General features: G+C 42.7%; 1 protein-coding gene across 2 annotated transcripts in view; it reads left to right on the forward strand.

The window, feature by feature from the left end:
* The first annotated feature begins 6,553 nt into the window (after nt 1-6,553).
* Nucleotides 6,554-21,363, forward strand: part of Mib1 (mindbomb E3 ubiquitin protein ligase 1) — a 105,484-nt gene continuing 90,674 nt past the window's right edge. Inside the window, exon 1 of one of the 2 annotated variants that reach the window (XM_031364963.1) lies at nt 6,554-7,474. In XM_031364963.1, coding sequence (XP_031220823.1) covers nt 7,246-7,474 — 229 coding nt within the window. In that variant the 5' untranslated portion in view covers nt 6,554-7,245. The remainder of the gene's footprint in view (nt 7,475-21,363) is intronic. The other variant, XM_031364964.1, reaches the window with a different exon arrangement.

Raw genomic sequence — 21,363 nt, forward strand, 5'->3', positions numbered from 1 at the left:
AAAAAAAAAAAAAAAAAAAAGAGTTGTGGGTTATGCTTCCTGCTTGAGATGTGAGCCCTCAGCTTTCAGTGTCCATTTCTAGTCTCCATGTCTCACCTGCTGTGACGATGTCCTGTAAGCCCAGACAGCTCTTTCCTCTGTAAGTTACCTTGGTGATGGCGATTGCACCAGTAGAAAGAAAACTAGTATAGGGAGATTTTGGCAGTTTCTATGTACCTGAACAGGCAAGCCAGTTCCAGCAGCTGCAGGATCAGGGTGTGTCATGTATTCACAGTCCCTGTCTGTGGTAGGGGTATATTTCCCTGCTAATTAAGGTCAAAGTCTACCATTGTCTGGATGGCATTCTGAGCTTGGTGCACAAGGGTGGATGGATTCCTGTAGGCATATATTTTTCACAATCTACTTTAATAAAGGTTCAACCTTTCCTCTAGCCCACCACTCACCAGAAGTAGTGGAAAAGAAAGGTTATTAGGATATGGGGGAAGTGGACCTGTTTAGAAATAGTTTTTGGAGTGATTCCAGTCTTTGTTGTTCTCAGTCTAGTCCAGTAGCAAACACAACACATGAATCAGCAGTGACAGACACCACACATGAATCAGCAAGGACAGTTCAATCCAAAAAACAAAACAAAACAAAACAAAACAAAACAAAACAAAACAAAACCTGAGAGGCTCACCAATCAACCAAGTGGCAAAACACAGCAGAAATCTCACGACAAATTCTTTAGTGAGTTTCTATGAAGTCACCACAATCAACACTCAGCAATGCAATGTGAGGCGAACCGATGCATGTGTGTTGGCATCGAAGAGCAGTGAGGTGGAGCATAGCAAACCAATGCTCAAGCTCCCACTGTCTGTGGGGTCATATTTCTATTCTTTCTGAACACCATGCATCCCTTAATGTGTTTGCCTAAGCAAAACATCCTTTCGGCTGTGTCTGCTTTAGCAAAACACTCTTTCATCTGTCCACACCAGCAAAACATCATTATAATCTGAGTCTCCAAAGGAACCAGAAATTTCCACTTTATGCTCCCTTTGTCAGCGAGGCTTCCTTTTCTCAACCTAAGGGATCCCAAACCCCACACCCTGTAACTGTAAAATGTCACGTAGCCTTGGTTAGATTACAGGTTCAGCTTCCTTTCTTCAGATAAGAAGCCATTCAGCTAGCACCTGCGATTCCTGGAATGCTTCCCCATGCTAATAAGGCATCTCACTATCTCAGCCTTCAGCCAATGACTTTTGCCCACCCTGGATATTCCTACCCAGAACCCTAAAACTATATAATCCTTGATTCATCCCAAGTACAGTTGGTCTGTCTCTCCTAAGCTGGCCCCAGTGTGTCATACTCACAGGGCATCAGAAACCCCGTTTGTTGACTCTGCTCCCATTGTCCTCATGGGACAATGACCAATGACCCCAGGGAGAAGGGAGACCCACGGGGGTAGTGACAGTGGTAGGTGGTATTGGACTCCTTGTCTCAGTATCAGTGTGAATAAGAGACCCTGGCTGGCTGCAAAATAGTCATAGTTCCAAGGACAGCAGAGGCTACCCAGTCAGCTTCAATGGTAGCCATGCGGTTCCTCACCACACCCTCTTTTGCTTCTCTAGTACCAAGGGGTGGATGGCACTTTATAGTTTATTGCTCTCTCTTTATTTCTGCAGCTCTTCCAATGCTTTTTGCAGTTAATTTGCTACATTAAATTTCTGCTGTTTGACTACTTAAGAGTGACTTCGATTTTCAAAAGTGAATAGTAAGAACTCACCTAGACTACATTTTTTTTCTCTCTCAAGCAGGTAGACCTGAGTTCTAGATGATGGACTGCAGCATTTGGAGTAGGGACCTTAAGAGTTCTGGTCCTCTATCTTTTCCCTCTCTCCGTTATCCATCTTAGGGGACAGTGGATCAACAGCAAGAAACCCCGAGTCACCCTGAGGAGCAAAGCACCCACCTGCTTCAGCCTACAGAAAGCGTCGATTAAAGGGATGTGCGTGATCATGCCGAGCAAAGAGTGATTTATCTTACCTGTGGTCAGAAGAGAAGAAATCTCTTAAGTTTTAAACGGTACCAATTTCCTTAAAAAATGGAAGATAAACTTATGTATGTTATAAACATGACAGACCCATATATAATATAGTAGCTTCCAGATGATTCATATTGATTCTAGAAGGTAAACACCTAGGGATGTAGGAGTAATCTCAGTTGAGAGAAGAGAGTGTGAAAACTTGTTTAGAGATTTAAACAATTGTTTTATAATGTCTGTTCTATAGGGAAACATGCACAATGTGGAATGCAGCATTTTTTTTTTAAGGGAATTTGAGACTAGCCTAGACTCCATGAGATCATGTCTTAAAAAGCTACTCTCGAACTCCCATGCTCATGGATTGGCAGGATTAATATAGTAAAAATGGCCATCTTGCCGAGAGAAGATTTCAATGCAATCCCCATCAAAATTTCAACTCAATTCTTCATATTGTTAGAAAGAGCAATTTGTGGGTTGGTGAGATGGCTCAGCAGGTAAAAGCACTGACTGCTGGGTCCTGAGTTCAGATCCCAGCAACCACATGGTGGCTCACAACCACCCGCAATGAGATCTGACGCCCTCTTCTGGTGTGTCTGAAGATAGCTACAGTGAATTATGCCAGAGCGAGCGGGGCTGGATGGGGGCGGGGGAAGGAGAGGGCCAGAGCGAGCAGGGCCAGCAGAGGTCCTGAGTTTAATTCCCAGTAGCCACACACATGATAGCTCACAGCCATCTGTACAGCTATAGTGTACTCATACACATAAAATAAATAAAAAAATAAATCTTAAAAAAAAAGAAAGAGCAATTTGCAAATTCATTTGGAATAACAAAACATTCAGGATAGTGAAAACTATTCTCAACAGTAAAAGAACTTCTGGAGGAATCACCATCCCAGACTTTAAAACTTCTGGAGGAATCACCATCCCAGACTTTAAGCTGTACTACAAAGCAATAGTGATTAAAAACTGCATGGTATTGGTCCAGTGACAGGCAGGTAGATCAATGGAATAGAATTGAAGACCCAGAAATGAACCCACACACCTATGGTCACTTGAGGAGCTAAAACCATTCATTGGAAAAAAAAGATAGGATTTTCAACAAATGGTGCTGGTTCAATTGGCAGTCAGCATGTAGAAGAATGCAAATCGATCCATTCCTAGCTCCTTGTACAAAGCTCAAGTTCAAGTGAATCAAGGACCTCCACATAAAACCAGACACACTGAAACAAATAGAAGAGAAAATGGGAAAGAGCTTCTAATACATGGGCACAGGGGAAAATTTCCTGAACAGAACACCCATGGCTTATGCTCCAAGATCAGCAATTGACAAATGGGACCTCATAAAATTACAAAGCTTCTGTAAGGCAAAAGACATTGTCAATAGGACAAAACAGCAACCAACAGATTGGGAAAAGATCTTTACCAGTCCTACATCCAATAGAGGGCTAATATCCAGTATATACAAAGAACTCAAGAAGTTAGACTCCAGAGGACCAAATAACCCTATTAAAAAATGAGGAACAGAGCTAAACAGAGGATCCTGAAGTGATGAATACCGAATCTCTGAGAAGCACCTAAAGAAAGGTTCAACATCCTTAGTCATCAGGGAAATGCAAATCAAAACAACCTTGAGATTCTACCTCACACCAGTCAGAATGGCTGAGATAAAAAACTCAGGTGACAGCAGATGCTGGAGAGGTTGTGGAGAAAGAGGAACACTCCTACATTGCTGGTGGGATTGCAAGCTGGTAAAATCACTCTGGAAATCAGTCTGGCAGTTCCTCTGGAAATTGGAATAGGATTAACTGAGGACCCAGCTATACCACTCCTGGGTATATACCCAAAAGATGCTCCAATATATAACAAGGACACATGCTTCACTATATTCATTACAGCTTTGTTTATAATAGTCAGAAGCTGGAAATAATCCAGATGTCCTTCAACAGAGGAATGGATACAGAAAATGTGGTACATTTACACAATGGAGTGCTACTCAGCTATTAAAAATAATGATTTCATGAGATTCTTAGGCAAATAGATGGATCTGGAGAATATCATCCTGAGTGAGGTAACCCAATCACAAAAGAACACACATGGTATGCACTCACTGATAAGTGGATATTAGCCCAGAAGCTCAGAATACCCAAGATACTATTCACAGACCACATGAAGCTCAAGAAGAAGGAAGACCAAAGTGTGGATGCTTCGGTCCTCCTTAGAAGAGTGAACAAAATACTCATAGGATGAAATATGGGGACAAAGTGTGGAGCAGAGACTGAAGGAAAGACCATCCAGAGACTGCCCCACCTGGGGATCTGTCCCATATTCAGTCACAATCCCAGACACTAGTGCAGACACGAAAAAGTGCTTTTTCTGGAGAGGCTCTGTCAGAGCCTGACAAATACAGAGGTGGATGCTTACAGCCAACCATTAGACTGAGCACAGGGTCCCCAATGGAGGAGTTAGAGAAAGGACTGAAGGAGCTGAATGAGTTTGTAACTCTATAGGGAGAACAAAAATATCAACCAACCAGATGCCCCAGAGCTCCTGGGACTAAACTACCAACCAAGGAGTACACATGGAAGGGCCCATGGCTCCAACTGCATATGTAGCAGAGGATGGTCTTGTTGGGTACCAATGGGAGGAGAGGCTCTTGGTTCTGAGAAGGCTTGATACCCCAGTGTAGGGGAATGCCAGGGCAGGGAGGCAGGAGTGGGTGGATGGGTGGGGGAGCCCCCTCATAGAAGCAAGGGAGGGGGACAGGATAAGGGGTTTCAGGAGGGGAACCCAGGAAAGGGAATAACATTTGAAATGTAAATAAAGAAAGTATCCAATTAAAAATAAAGCCACTCATGCTTCAGTGCTTCTTAGAAGGGTGAACAAAATACTCACCAGAGGAAATATGGAAATAAAGTGTGGAGCAGAGACTGAAGGAAAGGCCATCCAGAGACTGCCTCCCTGGGGATCCATCCCATATAGTCACCAAACCAGGATGCTCTTTTGGATGTGGGAGATGCTTGCTGATAGAAGCCTGATATGGCTGTCTCCTGAGAGGCTCTACCAGAGCCTGACAAATACAGAGGAAGATGCTCACAGCCCACCATTGGACTGAGTGCAGGGTCCCTGATGGAGGAGTTGGAGAAGAGACTGAAGAAGCTGAGGGGATTTGCAGCCCCATGAAGGGAGAAACAGTGTCAACAGGAAAAAAAACCCTGGAGCTCAGGGGGACTGGAATACCAACCAAAGATGGAGGGACTCATCACTCAGATGGCATATGTGGCAAAGGATGAGAGGCCCTTGGGCCTGAGGTTATTGGATGCCCCAGTGTAGGGGAATGTCAGGGTGGGAAGATAGGAGTTGTGTGGGTATGTGGGTGGGTGGGGGAGCACCCTCATAGAGGCAGTAGGATAGGATGGGATAGGGGGTTTGTGAAGGGGAGACCTGGAAAGGGGAAAACATTTGAAATGTAAATAAAGAAAATATTCAAGAAAAAATATATATTAAAACCTGGTTTTAAAAAAGTCACTCTCCTCTAAAAACACCCACTAACCCATTAACTAAGATTACCTCCTAAATGCCTTTTCAGTTTAAGAAAATGCAGCTATTCATTTAAGGTAAAGTAAAATTCTTGATTTTATCAGTTTGGTTTTTGAGATATAGTCTCACTATGTAGCCTAGGCTGCCCATAAATTTAGCATTTGCTTAGCACAGCTTCCCAAATGCTGCATTTCAAGTGTGTACTGATGTTTGGAAAATAAAATGCTGGAATTAAAGTGTTGTATGGTTACTTGGGTGTGGCAGTGCAACCTGAGAGCTGAGGCTGCCACTCTCCAGGTTAACGCCAGACTGAAGTACATAGGGAAATTCTGTTTCAAACAAAATCCCTGACGATATAGCATTAAAAGAAAAAGTACAGAGTCGGGGAGTGTAACTGTAACTCAGTGGTAGAACATGTATATGCTTAGCATGAGAAAGACCCGAGGTTCCATCCCTATCATTCTCTTCCAAAATCCAATTTAAGTATGTCATAGTAAACATAATATTATGAAGAGTGGAATCTGCTTATTATACTGACAGTGGTAAGTCCAGGCACACCTTTCAGAAGGCTTAAAAAAACACACCACCAGTCACCCACCGAGGTTTAAAATGTTTGTCATTTGTACAAGGAATGCAAGTCACCTTTAATCTGTGCAGTTATATGCCCTATTCTCGCTCCCGTTGGGAAAGAAGCCTAAACGAGGATGCAATCTTCAGTTCACAGCCAGTACACTGGCGATCATCAACTCTGAGATTTGCAGAACAGCAACCTGCTCTCATCCCCCCCTCACTCTTCCTTTAGCCCCATTTCCAGCCCTTCTTCCTCCCAGCCAATGGGAAGCACCGTACCATCCCGAGCCTCTCTAGGGACCCACCCTTATCGCTCCAGACGGAGGCGGAGCTTTCAGCTTCCGTGGGCCGCGCGCATGCGCACTCCGTCGGCGTCCAGGGGACGCTTGGGGATCCGTTTCCTTCCCCCTTTTCCTGGATCGCGCGACTCCCCCAAACCCTTCCCACCCCGTTGTCGCCGAGGAGGACCTCGCCGTCCCTCACGAGGCGCCGCTCGGGCCTGGACGCGGTGGTACCCGGATGTGGAGCCGCTCTCGCCCGGCGGGGACTCGGTGGCGGGGCGGAGCGCGGCGGCGTGCGCGGGGGCTGAGGGAAGCGGGCTCCGGGGCCCCGGCGCCGGCCGCTCGCCGGCCGCTAGCGCCGCTGTCCATCGCGGAGCCGGCTCCCGGGCGCCCAGGCCCGAGTGAGCGGCCGGGGGCCGCCGAGGGCCGGCGGCTTGCCTGGCCTCCCGCCGCGCTCGCCGCCGCGCCCGGGCGAGCCTCCCCCGGCCCTCCGCGCTCCCGGCCGGGGGAGAGCGAGGTTTGCTGGCGGCCGTCGCTGTAGCCCGGCCGGGGAGTCCGGGGCAAGCGGCAGAGTCCCCGCCCACGGCCGCTCGCCCTCGGCCTGCAAGCCGCCGCCTGCGAGCCTCGGCGGGCGGGCCTCCAGTCGGAGCGGGGGCCGCGACGGCCACGGCCCGGCCCGGGCGGAGGGCTCCTCGGGGACCGCGCGGTCGCCGCCCCGGTGAGTCGGCCCCACGGCCCGCGGGGCTCGCTGCCGCCCCCGCCGGCGTCCCGAGTGCGGTCGGGGCCCAGCTCTCTCACGGCTCCCCCGCCGGCGGCGGCGCCCACCGTCCGGGCCCCAATGAGTAACTCCCGCAACAACCGAGTGATGGTGGAGGGGGTCGGCGCCCGCGTCGTGCGCGGCCCGGACTGGAAGTGGGGCAAGCAGGACGGCGGCGAGGGCCATGTCGGCACCGTGCGTAGCTTCGAGAGCCCGGAGGAGGTGGTGGTGGTGTGGGACAACGGCACGGCCGCCAATTACCGCTGCTCCGGGGCCTACGACCTGCGCATCCTGGACAGCGCACCCACCGGTAAGCGGGGCCAGCTGGCCTGGGGCTACACGCGTGGGAGGAGGGGGCGAGGGGCCTGCTGCCCTGCAGTGCAGTGCCGGGTCACGGGGAGTTTGAGGTTCAAAACGCGGTAAACAACTTCCAGAGTAGGACATCCTTCCCAACGCACAGTGTCCATTTACCAGGATGCTTTCAGGTTTTCCTAGATGAAAGCATTGCAGACAAAAGATTTCCTCCTGTTCTAGGGCAGGGGCCGGAGAGGCTGTCTAATAAGCGTGGACATTAATCAGTTACCAAGTGATAGCTGTCCAATGGGAGGCTTGCCTTGCCATATGGTGCGGAGTTGCTCGGGGGTCCGTCTCTTGGTGCCTTTGCTTTGTTGAGCTAGCTGTTTTTCTTCCTGCCTGTGGCACAGAGTGACTTACAGAGTTTAGTTGGTAAATACTATTTGAAACTTGAAAATGTATTATCAGCGAAATTGTTTAATTTTATATCTTTGTAGTAATATGGGGGGAGTTCTGTGAGCGTTGAGCTCATGTGTGCATGAGAGAGAGGGAGGGAGGGGGAAGAGAGAGCGAGAGAGAGAGAGAGAGAGAGAGAGAGAGAGAGAGAGAGAGAGAGAGAGAGAGAGAGAGAGAGAGAGATTGATTTTGATTGATTTGATTGATTGAGATTGGGTTTTTCCAAGAGGAGGACAGACTTAGGAAACACTTTTTTTCCTCTGGTTAACATCCTGTCCCAATAACATTAAAATTCTACATATTTATCCTGAGAGTTAGTGATACTCTTGGCTTACTCCATTCATTATAGGCATCTATAAGTTATTGACTTTATGGTTTTTATATGACAAACATAAGTGTTGCTCTCACAGAATAAATACAATTTGTTTCAAACTACTTTCACTTAGATCTGTTCTTGATAACTGTATTCATTTAGAAAGTTCATATTGAACTTATATTACGTTTCAGAATTTCGTTTTTTTAAAGATTCATTTATTTATTTTATGTATATGAGTACACTGTAGCTGTACAGAAAGTTGTGAGCCTTCATCTGGTTGTTGGGAATTGAATTTAGGACCTCTGCACACTCCGGTCCACCCAACTCACTCCAGTCGGCCCAGCTTTAGTCCTTGCTTGCTTTGGCCCAAAGATTATTTTATTATTATAAATAAGTACACTGTAGCTGTCTTCAGAATGATGCACCAGAAGAGGGATCTCATTACGGGTGGTTGTGAGCCACCATGTGATTGCTGGGATTTGAACTCTGGACCTCCGGAAGAGCAGTCAGTGCTCTTACCCCTGAGCCATCTCACCAGCCCACGTTTCAGAATTTCAAAATAAGATGCTACTAAGATAACCAATTCGGGAAGCCTGAATCTCGAAATGGGTAGTTACTGCTACCAGCAGAAAGAAAGTTACCATGAGCTAACTCAGTTTTGAACTAGCAATTTATAAAATTATGTTCCATTTTTAAAGGGAAGGTCTTGGACTCCTGTGGTTGAGGCTGGCTCTGCTCTCCTAACCCTGCTGCTACAGCTCCCAAACGCCCGTTACAGACACGGGTCACCAGACCCCGCTGGGAATTGGGCTTGTTTTAGCTGGTTTTTATGCACTGAAAGGATGTGTGTGCATAACTCTCAGGGCAGCCAGTTACCTGTTTCTTGTATATTTTTACAGTTGCAAGCACAGATGGAAATATACTGAAAATACAAATATCTTTCTTAAATACAAATAGCAGTAAGCTATATTTAGTTTGCTACACTTGTATGTATGCCTGCACATTTGTGTCTGTGTGCATCTGTGGTGGGTGTACATCTGCAAGTGTGTGAAGTGAGGGTTAGGTATACATCTGGGTATACAAGTGTGTGGAGGCCAGATGTATGGTGTTGTCTTTGCTTTGCTTTTTGAGAAAGGCTCACCCACGGAAACTGGAGCACACTGACTGACTGAACCCTGGGGGGTCTTTGTGTTTCTGTACCTCCAGCACTGGGATTACAGGCACAGGTGGGAGTCCTGCCTGTCATTTTTTAGCACAGGTACTGAGGATCGCACTGGGACTGAGCCATCTCCCCAGCCTTCTTCTGCACCTTACTTACTTGATCTAGTAATTCATATTGGTGATCATTCCCATGTTTGTACCTTTGTGTAGGTTTATTTTATTCTTTATAGGTGACTGGATGCATAGGTGTACTTTCCCAGTAGTTTATTGATAGGTGTTTATATCTTACAATGATAAAGTAGATGAATTCTATAGTACCTTTGTGCATATATGTTACTTCTGCAGAATTGGAATTGCTGCACCTAAGTATGCACCTAAGAGAATTTAATATTCTCTTAGATATTAACTGATTGCCTGCAAAGATATCTGACCAGTTTATACTCCGAGCAATTGTATGTCTATTTATGCACACTTTAAAAGTTTTGTTTTTTATGCTAGCTCAGTCAGAAGCCTGACCATAGTATAATTATTTGGAGGAATTTTTAGGATCAGTGATTGTAGGTTTATGGAGAAATTTAAGTGTCTTTCTAGGGTAGAGATATTTTTATCTCCACACATTTATCATTTTGTTTGTGGTGAGAACCTTTAAAATCTGTTTTTACAGCACACTGTTATTTTGATACCCTCCTATTGCAACAGAGTCAGAGCTTATTTCTTCTCTCCTAGGTCATGATTTTTCAAGGGCTGTCAAACATTGGCTCATGTTCTGTAGTATGCCGTCTACTGTGTTAATATGGTTAGTATAAAAGCATGTGCATAAGGCAGAGGCAGGTGGATTTCTGAGTTCGAGGCCAGCCTTGTCCAGTGAGTTCCAGGACAGCCAAGGCTATACAGAGAAACCCTGTCTCAAAAAACCAAACCAAACCAAACCAAAACCAAAACCAAACTAAAACCAAACCAAACCAAACCAAACCAAACCAAACCAAACAAACAAACAAAAAAAAAGCATGTGCATAGAAGTAAGTTTCAGAGCCTTTGTTTACTTCTGGATAATCTAACATATTACCTGATGGGAAGCAGCTCTTGTTCGTATGATTCCTTTTGAAAATACTGTTTTGATGCTGGGGATTGAGCCCAGGCCTGTGCTCTGTGACAGCTACATTTTAGCTCTTAAATATTTGAAAACACTTCTGTGTGCAGGTTAGGGAGTCTTCACGTGGAATGCTTGTTGGAGTATATTGTAGTTTCTGTGGTTTTCTTTTAAAGATTTATTTATTTTATGTGTATGAGTACACTGTAGCTGTACTGTGAGCCATCATGTGGTTGCTGGGAATTGAAACTCAGGATGGCTCTGTTTGCTCCCGCCCGTTTGCTCCTGGCCCTCCTTGCTTGGGTGTAATACACTGTAGCTGTCTTCAGATGCACCAGAAGAGGGTGGTTATGAGCCACCATGTGGTTGCTGGGATTCGAACTCAGGACCTTCAGAAGAGCAGTTGGTGCTCTTACCCGCTGAGCCATCTTGCCAGCCCTGTGGTTTAATTTTCATCCATTAAATGTTTTTGGAAGTATTAAACAGCTCTGGTTTTATCCCTAAACTTTATAATGCTGCTTTTGTTTTTGCTTCAAAATATTGAATGAATGATGTCCATTGACACTTTACCACATTCTGTAGGATTTATCGTGTTACATTCTGTACTTCATAGTTATATACATAATAGTGGATATGGCAAAATTCTGCTTTCACCTTGAAGCAATTTTGGTTTACAAAAATATAGAAAGATGTTTCTTGGTTTCACTTTTCTCTCACTTAGAGGTCTCCTTTAACTTTGGGCCATGTTCTCATTCTTTTGTCTTTCAGAGGTACCAGCCACAAATCATGTAGACTGTCCCTTAAACTGAGTTGTTTAAAGTTTCCTTGTGGTTAAATGCTGGTTAGGTTTTGTGGCAACACTCTGATAGGAATGGTGTGTGGCCTTTCAGTGCCCTGCGTTAGTTGATGCATAATCCATGGTCTCACTACTGTTAACTTAGCTACTCTTCACCTCCTAGGACTTTTGTCTTATCAGTACAATGCCAATATGAAAGATTTGAATAATATTTTTCATGTTATCATGCCACCTTTGGCCACATGAAGCCCACAAAGATGTCTTTCCTTAGGGCTGTTCAAGAACAAATTACTGCCCTACAAGACTTTGTTACTGAACAGTTTTGTGTAAAAATGTTCACAGTAGTATTGGTTGCATGTAAAAGCAAAAGTTAGAAAAAAACTTTAAAAAATATAAATAGAATTAATAGTAATAGTAATAAGTGAGAGAACTGTGCATATTTGAACAGTGAACTACTGATAGTCAGGAGAGATAGTAAGGGAACAAAGCTGTAAAAGTTGGAGTTGAGGATGTACCTTAGTGGAGGGGGGTGATTGTCTTGAAGGAAAAAAACTCTCTGATATGTTAAAATGCAAAATACTTCTATGAATATGTTGTGCATGTGTGTGTGGGGGGATTGTGTGCGCTCTGTAGTAGGTGTGGCAGTTCTCCTTACTATGTGAGTTCTGGGAATCAAATCTGCAGATTAGATTGTCAGGCTTTGAGACAGGTATCTTTATCTGTCATTTCCCAGCTCTGTTGCAGTGTGCAGAATTTATGTTCTAAGCTAGTCAAACTTTAGGAAGAGGAACATTTGGTAGAAATTTGTATAATGTAACTTGGGTCTTAGAATACATTTTACTAATTTGAAGTCTCCAAGAAGATTGTGGAAATACATGGGTTATCGTTTGGGGTCGTGAAGTTTATGATTAGGTAGGTATAGTTGACTCTGTATCTTTTAAGTACTAGTTTTAGATGATTTGGGGAGAAGTATATTTTTACTTAAGATTTGTCTTGTCATCATTTGAGTGCAGTACTGTATTATTACCACGGAGCATGGAGAACATGAATTAGGATTTCCTAAAGTTGCCTTTCTTATTCTTGGTATGTGTAAAAAAAAGGTGGTAGTTAGGAAAGCCGATGACATTCAAATTCCTCCAGTCATTGTTGGTCAAGGATGTTTCGGGGGTGTGTGTATCTTTGTGTCTTTCTTATTCTACAGTGTTCTAAGAGTGCTTCTCAGATTCCTTGTGGAAAACCCCACAGGTGTTTGTAAACAGGTGTGGGGTTTAAACCTGCTAACCTAGGATTAAAACAAAGAAATCTTTAGGTTTTTCTTTTCTGAGATTCTCTTCTGGTCCATTTCTAGAACTATAGTAGAGAAGTGTATTGTCAAGTGAGCAGAGCCTTAGGAGAAAGCAGAGGTTAGAGAAGACTAGAAAGGCAGGTGCCAGACGGGAGGGTGAGATGCTGTTCCCTTGCTGCTTAGTAAGAGTCACCAGCTGCTAAGGCGGTTGATTCCTATAGATTTTGACTGTTTAAAACACGGCTTTAGATATGTCTTCTAAAACAAGGTTTCAAGTGAAAATTCATCCAAATGTTTAGGGGGAGGCTGCTGGGAGGCTAGGGGTGGGGCCCAGGGGCTCTCTTACTATGACTGCCCTTGTATTAGATTGTGCCTTATTTGGATTGAGGACCTAAGTCTATTTAGTAGACCTTACATTGATGTTTCTAAATGGCAGAAAGCATATAGATCACACTGGGATCTTTTAGAATGCAGATTCCAACTCAACATCTCTGATTCTGTAAGAACCAGTTTCTCCCACCTCTCTTTTCTCTCTCCTCTGTGCCTTTTCTCTCTGTATATGTGCATGTGCCTATTTAACACATAGTAGAGATGAACAGTCAGCTCACTGATTTCCCCCTTATTTCCTTCTCTGTTTATATTATAGTAGTTTAGAAATGATCACCACCTAATTCTTTCACTGGGAGGAAATTGATTATAAAATTAAAAAAATTAGAAATGAAATTTGTGGTATATTAAAAATTGGCCAGCACTCTTAAGTTTTTTTATTTGTGTTTCATTTTATAATGATATTAGCTGGTTATTTAAAAATGCATTTCTGTAACAAGCATTTTTTTAAAGCTACACACAATTCTGTTACACAGAGATAGCTACTTTGGTGCACTGTTAAAAAGTTTCTCTTAGGCCGGGCGGTGGTGGCGCACGCCTTTAATCCCAGCACTTGGGAGGCAGAGGCAGGCGGATTTCTGAGTTCGAGGCCAGCCTGGTCTACAGAGTGAGTTCCAGGACAGCCAAGGCTACACAGAGAAACCCTGTCTCGAAAAACCAAAAAAAAAAAAAAAAAAAAAAAAAAGTTTCTCTTTTAGCACTTTTTTAATGCTTGAGATTTTATTGGGTAGTTGTCCCTTGATACCTTTAGAAGATTTGTTCTAGGATCCCTTATTGTTCTCAGAACCTAAGGGTGCTCAAGTCTCTTCATAAAATGGCATAATATTTGATATAAATTATGTATATCCTTCTTTTTAAGTCATGTCTGGATACCATGCCTAGCAATATAAAGTTGTGCATATGGTAGTTATGCTGTGTTACTTAGGGAATAATGACAAGGGGAAAATTTGTACATGTTCAGTACACTTTGAATTGAATTGAATTGAATTGAAGGTGTGCATCGCCACTGCCTGGCAACATAATATAATTAAAAAAAATTCTTTTTAAGGAAGGGTTTATTCTCATTCAGTGTTTGAAGACAGACGGTCCATTATGGTAGCAGGAGTGTGACATGGCTGGTCATATGACATTTGCATTCAGGAAGCAGAGAGGTGAATATGTTTTCCTGAAAAAAAAATTTTAAACAGTCTTTGATATATCTTGATCATGTTTCCCCCTTTTCAAGCTCCTCTCAGATCCTTCCCACCTTCCCATCCAACTTCCCTTTATGTTCTTTCTTTCTCTCTTTCAAAACAAAAACAAACATAAAAACCCTTCACTAAACCAGAGATTGAAACAAACAAGCAAAAGACCAGTAAGACCAAAAATGCCCAAACAAATGAAAGTGAAACAAAAAGTCCACAAAACAAAACTATGGAGTTTGTTTTGTGTTGGCCTACTACTCCTAGGCATGGGGCCAGTCCTGGTATATAGTTGGTATATACTAACTCCATTGGAGAAAACTTCTTTTTTTCCTTTGCCAGTGAGTATCAGTTGCAAATAGTGCCTTGTCATTGGCCAAGGGTCCTATGAACCTCCTTCCCCAAACACACAAAATATCACAAGGTGTTTAGCAAGGCTAGTGGCTGCTCTCCACAGTCTGATGGTAAGGCCCTATTGCTGAAGACAACTTTTACTTAAGTCATTGGAGATGGAAAATTTGAGCTGGTTCCTAACTAGAAAAGTACTGTGAATCCTACTGGAGGAGATAAGTAGCCATCAGTTCCATCCAGCCATGACTTATTACAGAGACCTGCATGCAAGATGAACTGGTGCAGTAGTGGCACAAAGGTTATGGGAGTGACCAACCACTGTCTGATTGGATTTAAGGCCTGCTCAACAAATGGAACTCATACCTGACACTGACCAGATGGGTCATAGGCCTAATACTGTTATTTTGAAGGAACATAGCAGTCAGCTCCTAGTGACATATTGCTATACCCATTGATGTGTGCCTCGCTCAGTCTATATCAGAGAAGCCTCTTCTTGCAGTAGATGGAAACTAACACAGAGACCCACAATGGGAAGTGTGCAGAGAGGGAGACTTTTGAGCACTCAGTCAATCCTAAATGGGATGCCTTTGTCAAACTGTTCTCTTTAAGGCTCAGGGATCAATGTGGAAGAGGAGACAGGAAGATTAGAGGTGATAAATTACTCCAAGGAAACTGTTCTAGGCAGAAGAGGGCTGATGCTCATATGAACTCAGAGAGAATGTCAGCTTGGACAGGATTCAAGCCAGATGATGTCCCAGCACTGAGAGGGGAAAGTGGACATGGAATTCCACTCATAATCTTTCCTGATAGGTGTTTTTTTTTTTTTTTTTGGTTTTTTGAGACAGGGTTTCTCTGTTTAGCCCTGTCCTGGACCTCACTCTGTAGACCAGGCTGGCCTTGAACTCAGAATTCCACCTGCCTCTGCCTCCCACGTGTTGGGATTAAAGGCATGTGCCACCACCGCCCGGCTCCTGATAGTTTTAATTCATGGTTGATTGGATTTGTGAATCCATTTTGTCTCTACAGTTAAATACTTTTTCTATTTTATGTATTTTCTGTTTGAGTTGCAAATAACTTAATGTGTTGTAGTAAATAGATGATTGTTTTAATGCATTAAGCTATGCACTTATAGAGGAACGCTGCTGCTTGGCTCTCCCTTGTAAAAAAAAGCACATGCACCTGCTCTCTAGCTTTCTTTTTTCTGTACTTTGACAAATTTTTAGATTAGCAGGTAGACACTGGTCTTTTTAAGCAGATGCATGCATTTAATAGTTCAAAGTGTTTACCTAACTGCTCCCTTTGTGTTACTTCCTTTTATTCTGATGCTGTAAACAGTGCTTAGTACATATTTTAAAATACTGTTGGTTGTAGTTAAATTTGTTATAGGAATTGTGTTTTCACTGATTCTGAGAATCTTGGTCCTTTGAGAGGCTACTTTATAGGTATTGGTGATAAGTGAATTTTTTTATTTGATCACTGCTACTGTACTCCTTTTTGTCTTTCATTTTTCTGAAAAGTTGGAAAATTTTATTTTTTATGTTATATTTTTAATGGCTATAATTTAATTGACTGAAAATTGTCAGCTTATCCTCCCTTTCCGTTGCTGTGGTTTTGTGGAAATAATCAGGAAACTTAGTTCTAAATTGTGTTTTTCTCCCCATAAATAATACTTTTTTAAAGGTCTTTCTAGGAAGCCTTGGCCTGGAAGTCACTATATAGGCTAGGTTGACTCTGCTTCCTGAGTATGATCTTCTTAATGCTTTACAATTTACTCTTAAAATGACATTAAAGTGTGGGTCATAGTTTAGTGGTAGAATGTATGCGTATCACGAGTAAAGTTCAGGTTTTAACTCCTAGCACCAACAGAACAAAACAGACAACCTCAACAAACAAAAGCACTAAACTTCACAGTTGCATTACTGATAATTAGCTTTAGCTGGTTCTAGTGGCATGTGCCTGTACTCCTGGCTACTCTGGAGATTGAGGCAAGAGGTTTACTTAATTAAGCCTTGGGATTGGAGATCAGCTGGGCAACATAGCAACACACCATCTCCACAAACAAACAAAAATGAAGTTTTAGTACTTAAAGTTTTACTCTCTTACATTTTATATTTCTCCCTTTCTTTTTTCTTCAGGAAAATTCTTGCCCCTTTTAAAGAAAGAGTAAATACTTGGGATACTTGCAGATCCAAAACTTGCTTTATATTATTGCCTTATTCTGCTCACTTAAACCTGAATGACAATTCTAGGTTCAAAAGCCTTTCCTCTGAAAACTGTCTTCCATTAACTTCTAGCATTCACTGTTGAATATGAAAAACACTAATGTAAGCTAGTAAGCTAGTACATAATGTGATTGTTGATTAACTTGATGAAATACTGCTAGACCTTACTGACTTTCTTGTGTGTGTATGTATACACAAGTAGCAGGTAGTTTACTATATGGAATTAGGTCCATATCGTAAATTCATATGAACCATTAGGTCCTGGATCTTGAGCTGGCTAGCCTTTACTATCAGGATAGTACTGGGTCCTTAATCTTTCATTTATCTGTGTTCCAGATACATTAATTCAAAATCTCAGTTATACTAGATGTTTGAAAAGTTTCTTAGTGCTCTAGGATTGGCAGTTAATTTCACCAGTGCTCATGGATGGGCAGAATTGCTATGAAAACAATTTTATTACCAAAAACAATTTACAGATTAGACGCATTTTCATCAAAATTCCAAAAGTATTCTTCATTGAAAAAAAAAAATCTTAGAATTCATGTGGGAGCATGAAGGGCCTTCTCTAGAACAATCATAAGTAGAAAGTCCAGTGCCAGAGGTTGTCAGAGCACCTGATCTCAGACTAGAGCGTAGATAGTAGAACTAGCATGTAGCTAGCACAGATGCAGACACACTGACCAGTGGAGACTAGAGACAAGCACACACAGCTGCTGCCATGTGGACATACATCCACACATCAAAGAATGAAACCAAAGCTGTGTCTCCTACCCAAGTGTGAGCAAGTGTACAGTGATACATATGTGTGTGAAAATGTCCTGGAAAACATAGTAGTGGATACAGTTAACTAGAACTGACAGAAAGAAAACTAAAATCACACCCTACCTACTCTTGAAGCATGCTTTTTGGCTGAAAGTGTCACATTGTTTTATGTACTCAAATATTAGATAGTATATTCTATTGTTTTATGAAGGAAACTGTCCCTATAATAAATATTTTTATGTATGGTGAGGGAACAATAAAGATCATTATGGGATGTGGATGTAACCTGCAGTTAAAGAAGACTTACTATATTTCTTTTTCTATCCCATTTACCAGTTAAGTGAAGAGTTAGTGTGTGCATGTGTGTGTTTATGCTTATGTGCTCAGTGTGGGTAAAGAGCACAAACATCACAAACAAGGTAGAATTTTTTTCTTTTCTTTCTTTTTTTTTTTAAGACAGACTTTCTCTATGGCCTTGGAACTTGTGAAGTATGTTAGCTGGCTGCCCAGGGCTCTGTTGGGCTCTGCTTGTCTCTACCTGCAGCTCTGGGATTACAGATGTGCACTATTGCGCCTGTTTTAATTTTTTTGGTAATGTGGGTACAGGGATGAAATTCAGGTTCTTCTTTCCCCACCCCTTTTTCTAGACAGGGTTTCTCTGTGTAGCCCTGGCTGTCCTGGAACTCACTCTGTAGACCAGGCTGGACTTGAACTCAGAAATCCACCTGCCTCTGCCTCCTGAGTGCTGGGATTAAAAGTGCACACCACTGCAAGACCAAACTCAGGTTCTTGCTGACTGATATTGATATTGGTCATATCTTACAAACTTGTTGAAGGATTTGTTTTTTGAATTTTAAATAACTCAATTTTTAAAAATCTCCTGAATCTAAAATAAAATAAAAATTAATTTAGGATACAGGTATGAAAGTTTGAAGGTAATATAGTTCATTTCAGCACTACAAACTACATATGAGCAGGTTGTGGAGGCATGCATCTGATGACATGGGAGGACTGTGAGTGAGGTTGGGGCCAGCTTCAGCTACATAGTGAGTTCCAGGCTAGTTTGAGCTGCCTATGAAGCTTGTCAGCGTTCCCCTTATCTTAAATACCTTCACATTGCTTCATCTGGTTTCTTAAGATGGGACAGTGTTTTCTTATTTATTGTCAGACTCCACCTGTACGTACGAGGGGTAGATTAAATAGGTGTACTTTAAGAAAAAGACCTAGGTGAACCAGTAATGACTACCCTTCTTTGCAGAAAAGACATGCAGTTTTAGAATACTATTTTGTAAAAGAGAAATGTGGAACTCATCTTTAGTTTTGGCTCGTTTGGTCATTTATCTCAATTATTTTGGAAACTCACCTAAGTAGGGGCCAGAAGTGACAGCATGTGCTGGTGTGCCAGAGGTACACTGCTGGCAGGGCCCTTGTGAAGCCCTCACACTCTTGTTCTCAGGGACTGACTGAATTAGCTGACTAATTTACAGCTAATAAAACTTAATTTTACTCTTAGATTTTTTGGGGGGGCAGGGGAAGTAAATATAAAAGTGAGAGTTGTTTTGAGATGAGCTCTCCTCATGGAGTTCAGTCTGGCTGTGAACTTTTGGTTTTGCTGATCAGTTTCCTGATTCCTGGGGTTACAGGCACATGCTACTACATGTGCAGCTCAAAAGTAGTTCTTAGGACGGATGGGATTCGTTTATTTCCTTTTGGATTGTAGAACAAGTTGTATGGTCTGTTTGCCTCATAACACTCAACACCGTGAGGGTCACTGGAGCATTCTGTAACACATACATAAAATTGTGCAGTGAAATACACGTCTCACCTAAGGGGAACAGCTATTTCCTGGTCTGTGTAGCCTCTTGCTAGCTTAGGCCATGGCTTCCCATGATGGAGTTTGCTACTGTGTTTTTAAAAAGTGTTTTGGATTTTGGAATTACACATAAGAAACTGGCTTGTCTCTCCTCTTAAGTCCCCTCCCCACAATGCTCTCTCACTTCCTAACAAAGTGCCTCTCTGGGTTGTGCAGGTAAGTCTCTCTTCAGATTCAAGGCCCCATCAAGCTGTCTGGTATGATGCTAACATCTCTCCTGCTTGCTCTCCGACGGAAGGACTGATCAATTGGGCACCCTTCCATGGTTGTGGAGCTCACTCTCCTAATAAAACTCATTCTGAAGGTGGAAAGAGCGTGGGTATGTTACCCTGGATTTCACAGGATTGTCTTCCATAGACCTGGGTCATGCTTCTCACTTTGAAACTGAACAAGCAGGAATTGCGCACTGTAGGTGTCTGTGGGGACAGTTCTGTCCTCCTAGAGCAGTAATTCTCAACCTTCCTAACACTATGGCTTTTTAATACAGTTCCTCATGTTGTAGTGACTTCAACCATAGAATTATTTTCATTGCTACATCATAACTGTAATTTTCTACTGTTATGAATTGTAATGTAAATATCTGATGTGCAGGATGATATGTGACCCTTGTGAAAGGGTTGTTTAACCCCTAAAGGGGACCTGATCCACAGATTGAGAACCGCTGTCTTGGACCATGTCTTTACTCATATTCTTAAGTGTGTCCTCACACTGCTGTCTTGTGCAGGCAGGGTTACAGTGATTGAATCATGTCTTTAGAGGAACTAGGAACACAGAAGCATTTTCACCATTGTACTCTATAGATTGTAATTTTGGAATAAACAGGTTTTTGTGAAATAGTCATGTTCTTGCATTACCTTTAAAACTCCCCCCACCGTACCCCTAGGGAACCCTAGTTCCCTGCAGAACCCAGTTCTGGTTTAGTGTGTAAACGAACTTCTGGGATATAGCCACATAGGTGGGATTTAAATAAGTGGAGGAATAATGTCATAAATAACTGCAAATAGCAGAGTCTAGATGCCCCTCTTCTTCCTCCTCCTGCTCTTCCTCCTCCTGCTCCTCCTCCTCTTCTTCCTCCTCTTCTTCTTCCTCCTCCTGCTCCTCCTCCTCCTGTTCCTCTTCCTCTTCTTCCTCCTCCTCTTCCTCCTCCTCCTCCTCCTCCTCCTCCTCCTCCTCCTCCTCCTCATCATCATCATCATCCTCATTTTTAAAGTGTCTTTACGTTTGTACTTACTTTGTTCAGAACTAATTTATATTATCAGAACACACATGAAATATTCCAGGACTGGGTTTATTTTTTATTTTCTTTACATTCATTTATTTTGTGTGTGTGTTTATGTGTGTTTGTATGTATGTGCCACAGCACACATGTAGACTTCAGCGGGCAGCTTGGAGAAGTTGGTTCTCTCCTTCTGCCCCTTGGGTCCTGGGGATTGAGCTCAAACCATCGGACTTGGCAGTAAGCACATTTAGTTTACTCTTTGAAATGTTTCATCAGCATCCCAGGGCTAACTTGATGATGATTTTGTTTTTTAAAAACAAATGGATTGTTTTTTTTTGATTTAGGAGAAATCATTATGGGAGCTTTTCAGGGCTAGTGATAGAAAATTAGAGTTGGGAACTCTAGTATTTTGCATGATGGTGCCTTAGGCTTCCCTCTCCTAGTCTCTTTAGGGAGCAATGGGACATGCAAAACCTGGGGGGTCAGAGGGTAAGATGGTTTCTGTTTTCAACAAGTGAGTCTGACTAGGCGGGTGAGTTAACACTGACCAAGCACTGGTAAAGGTCTTTTCTTTTCTTTTCTTTTCTTTTCTTTTCTTTTCTTTTCTTTTCTTTTCTTTTCTTTTCTTTTCTTTTCTTTCTTTCTTTCTTTCTTTCTTTCTTTCTTTCTTTCTTTTTTTTTTTAAAGATTTATTTATTTTTATTTGTATGAGTACACTGTAGCTTGTACAGATGGCTGTGAGCCATCATGTGTGTGGCTGCTGGGAATTGGACTCAGGATCTCTGCTGCCCCGCTCGCTCTGGCGA

This window comes from Mastomys coucha, unplaced genomic scaffold (genome assembly GCF_008632895.1).
Source record: "Mastomys coucha isolate ucsf_1 unplaced genomic scaffold, UCSF_Mcou_1 pScaffold13, whole genome shotgun sequence".
Taxonomy (NCBI): domain Eukaryota; kingdom Metazoa; phylum Chordata; class Mammalia; order Rodentia; family Muridae; genus Mastomys; species Mastomys coucha.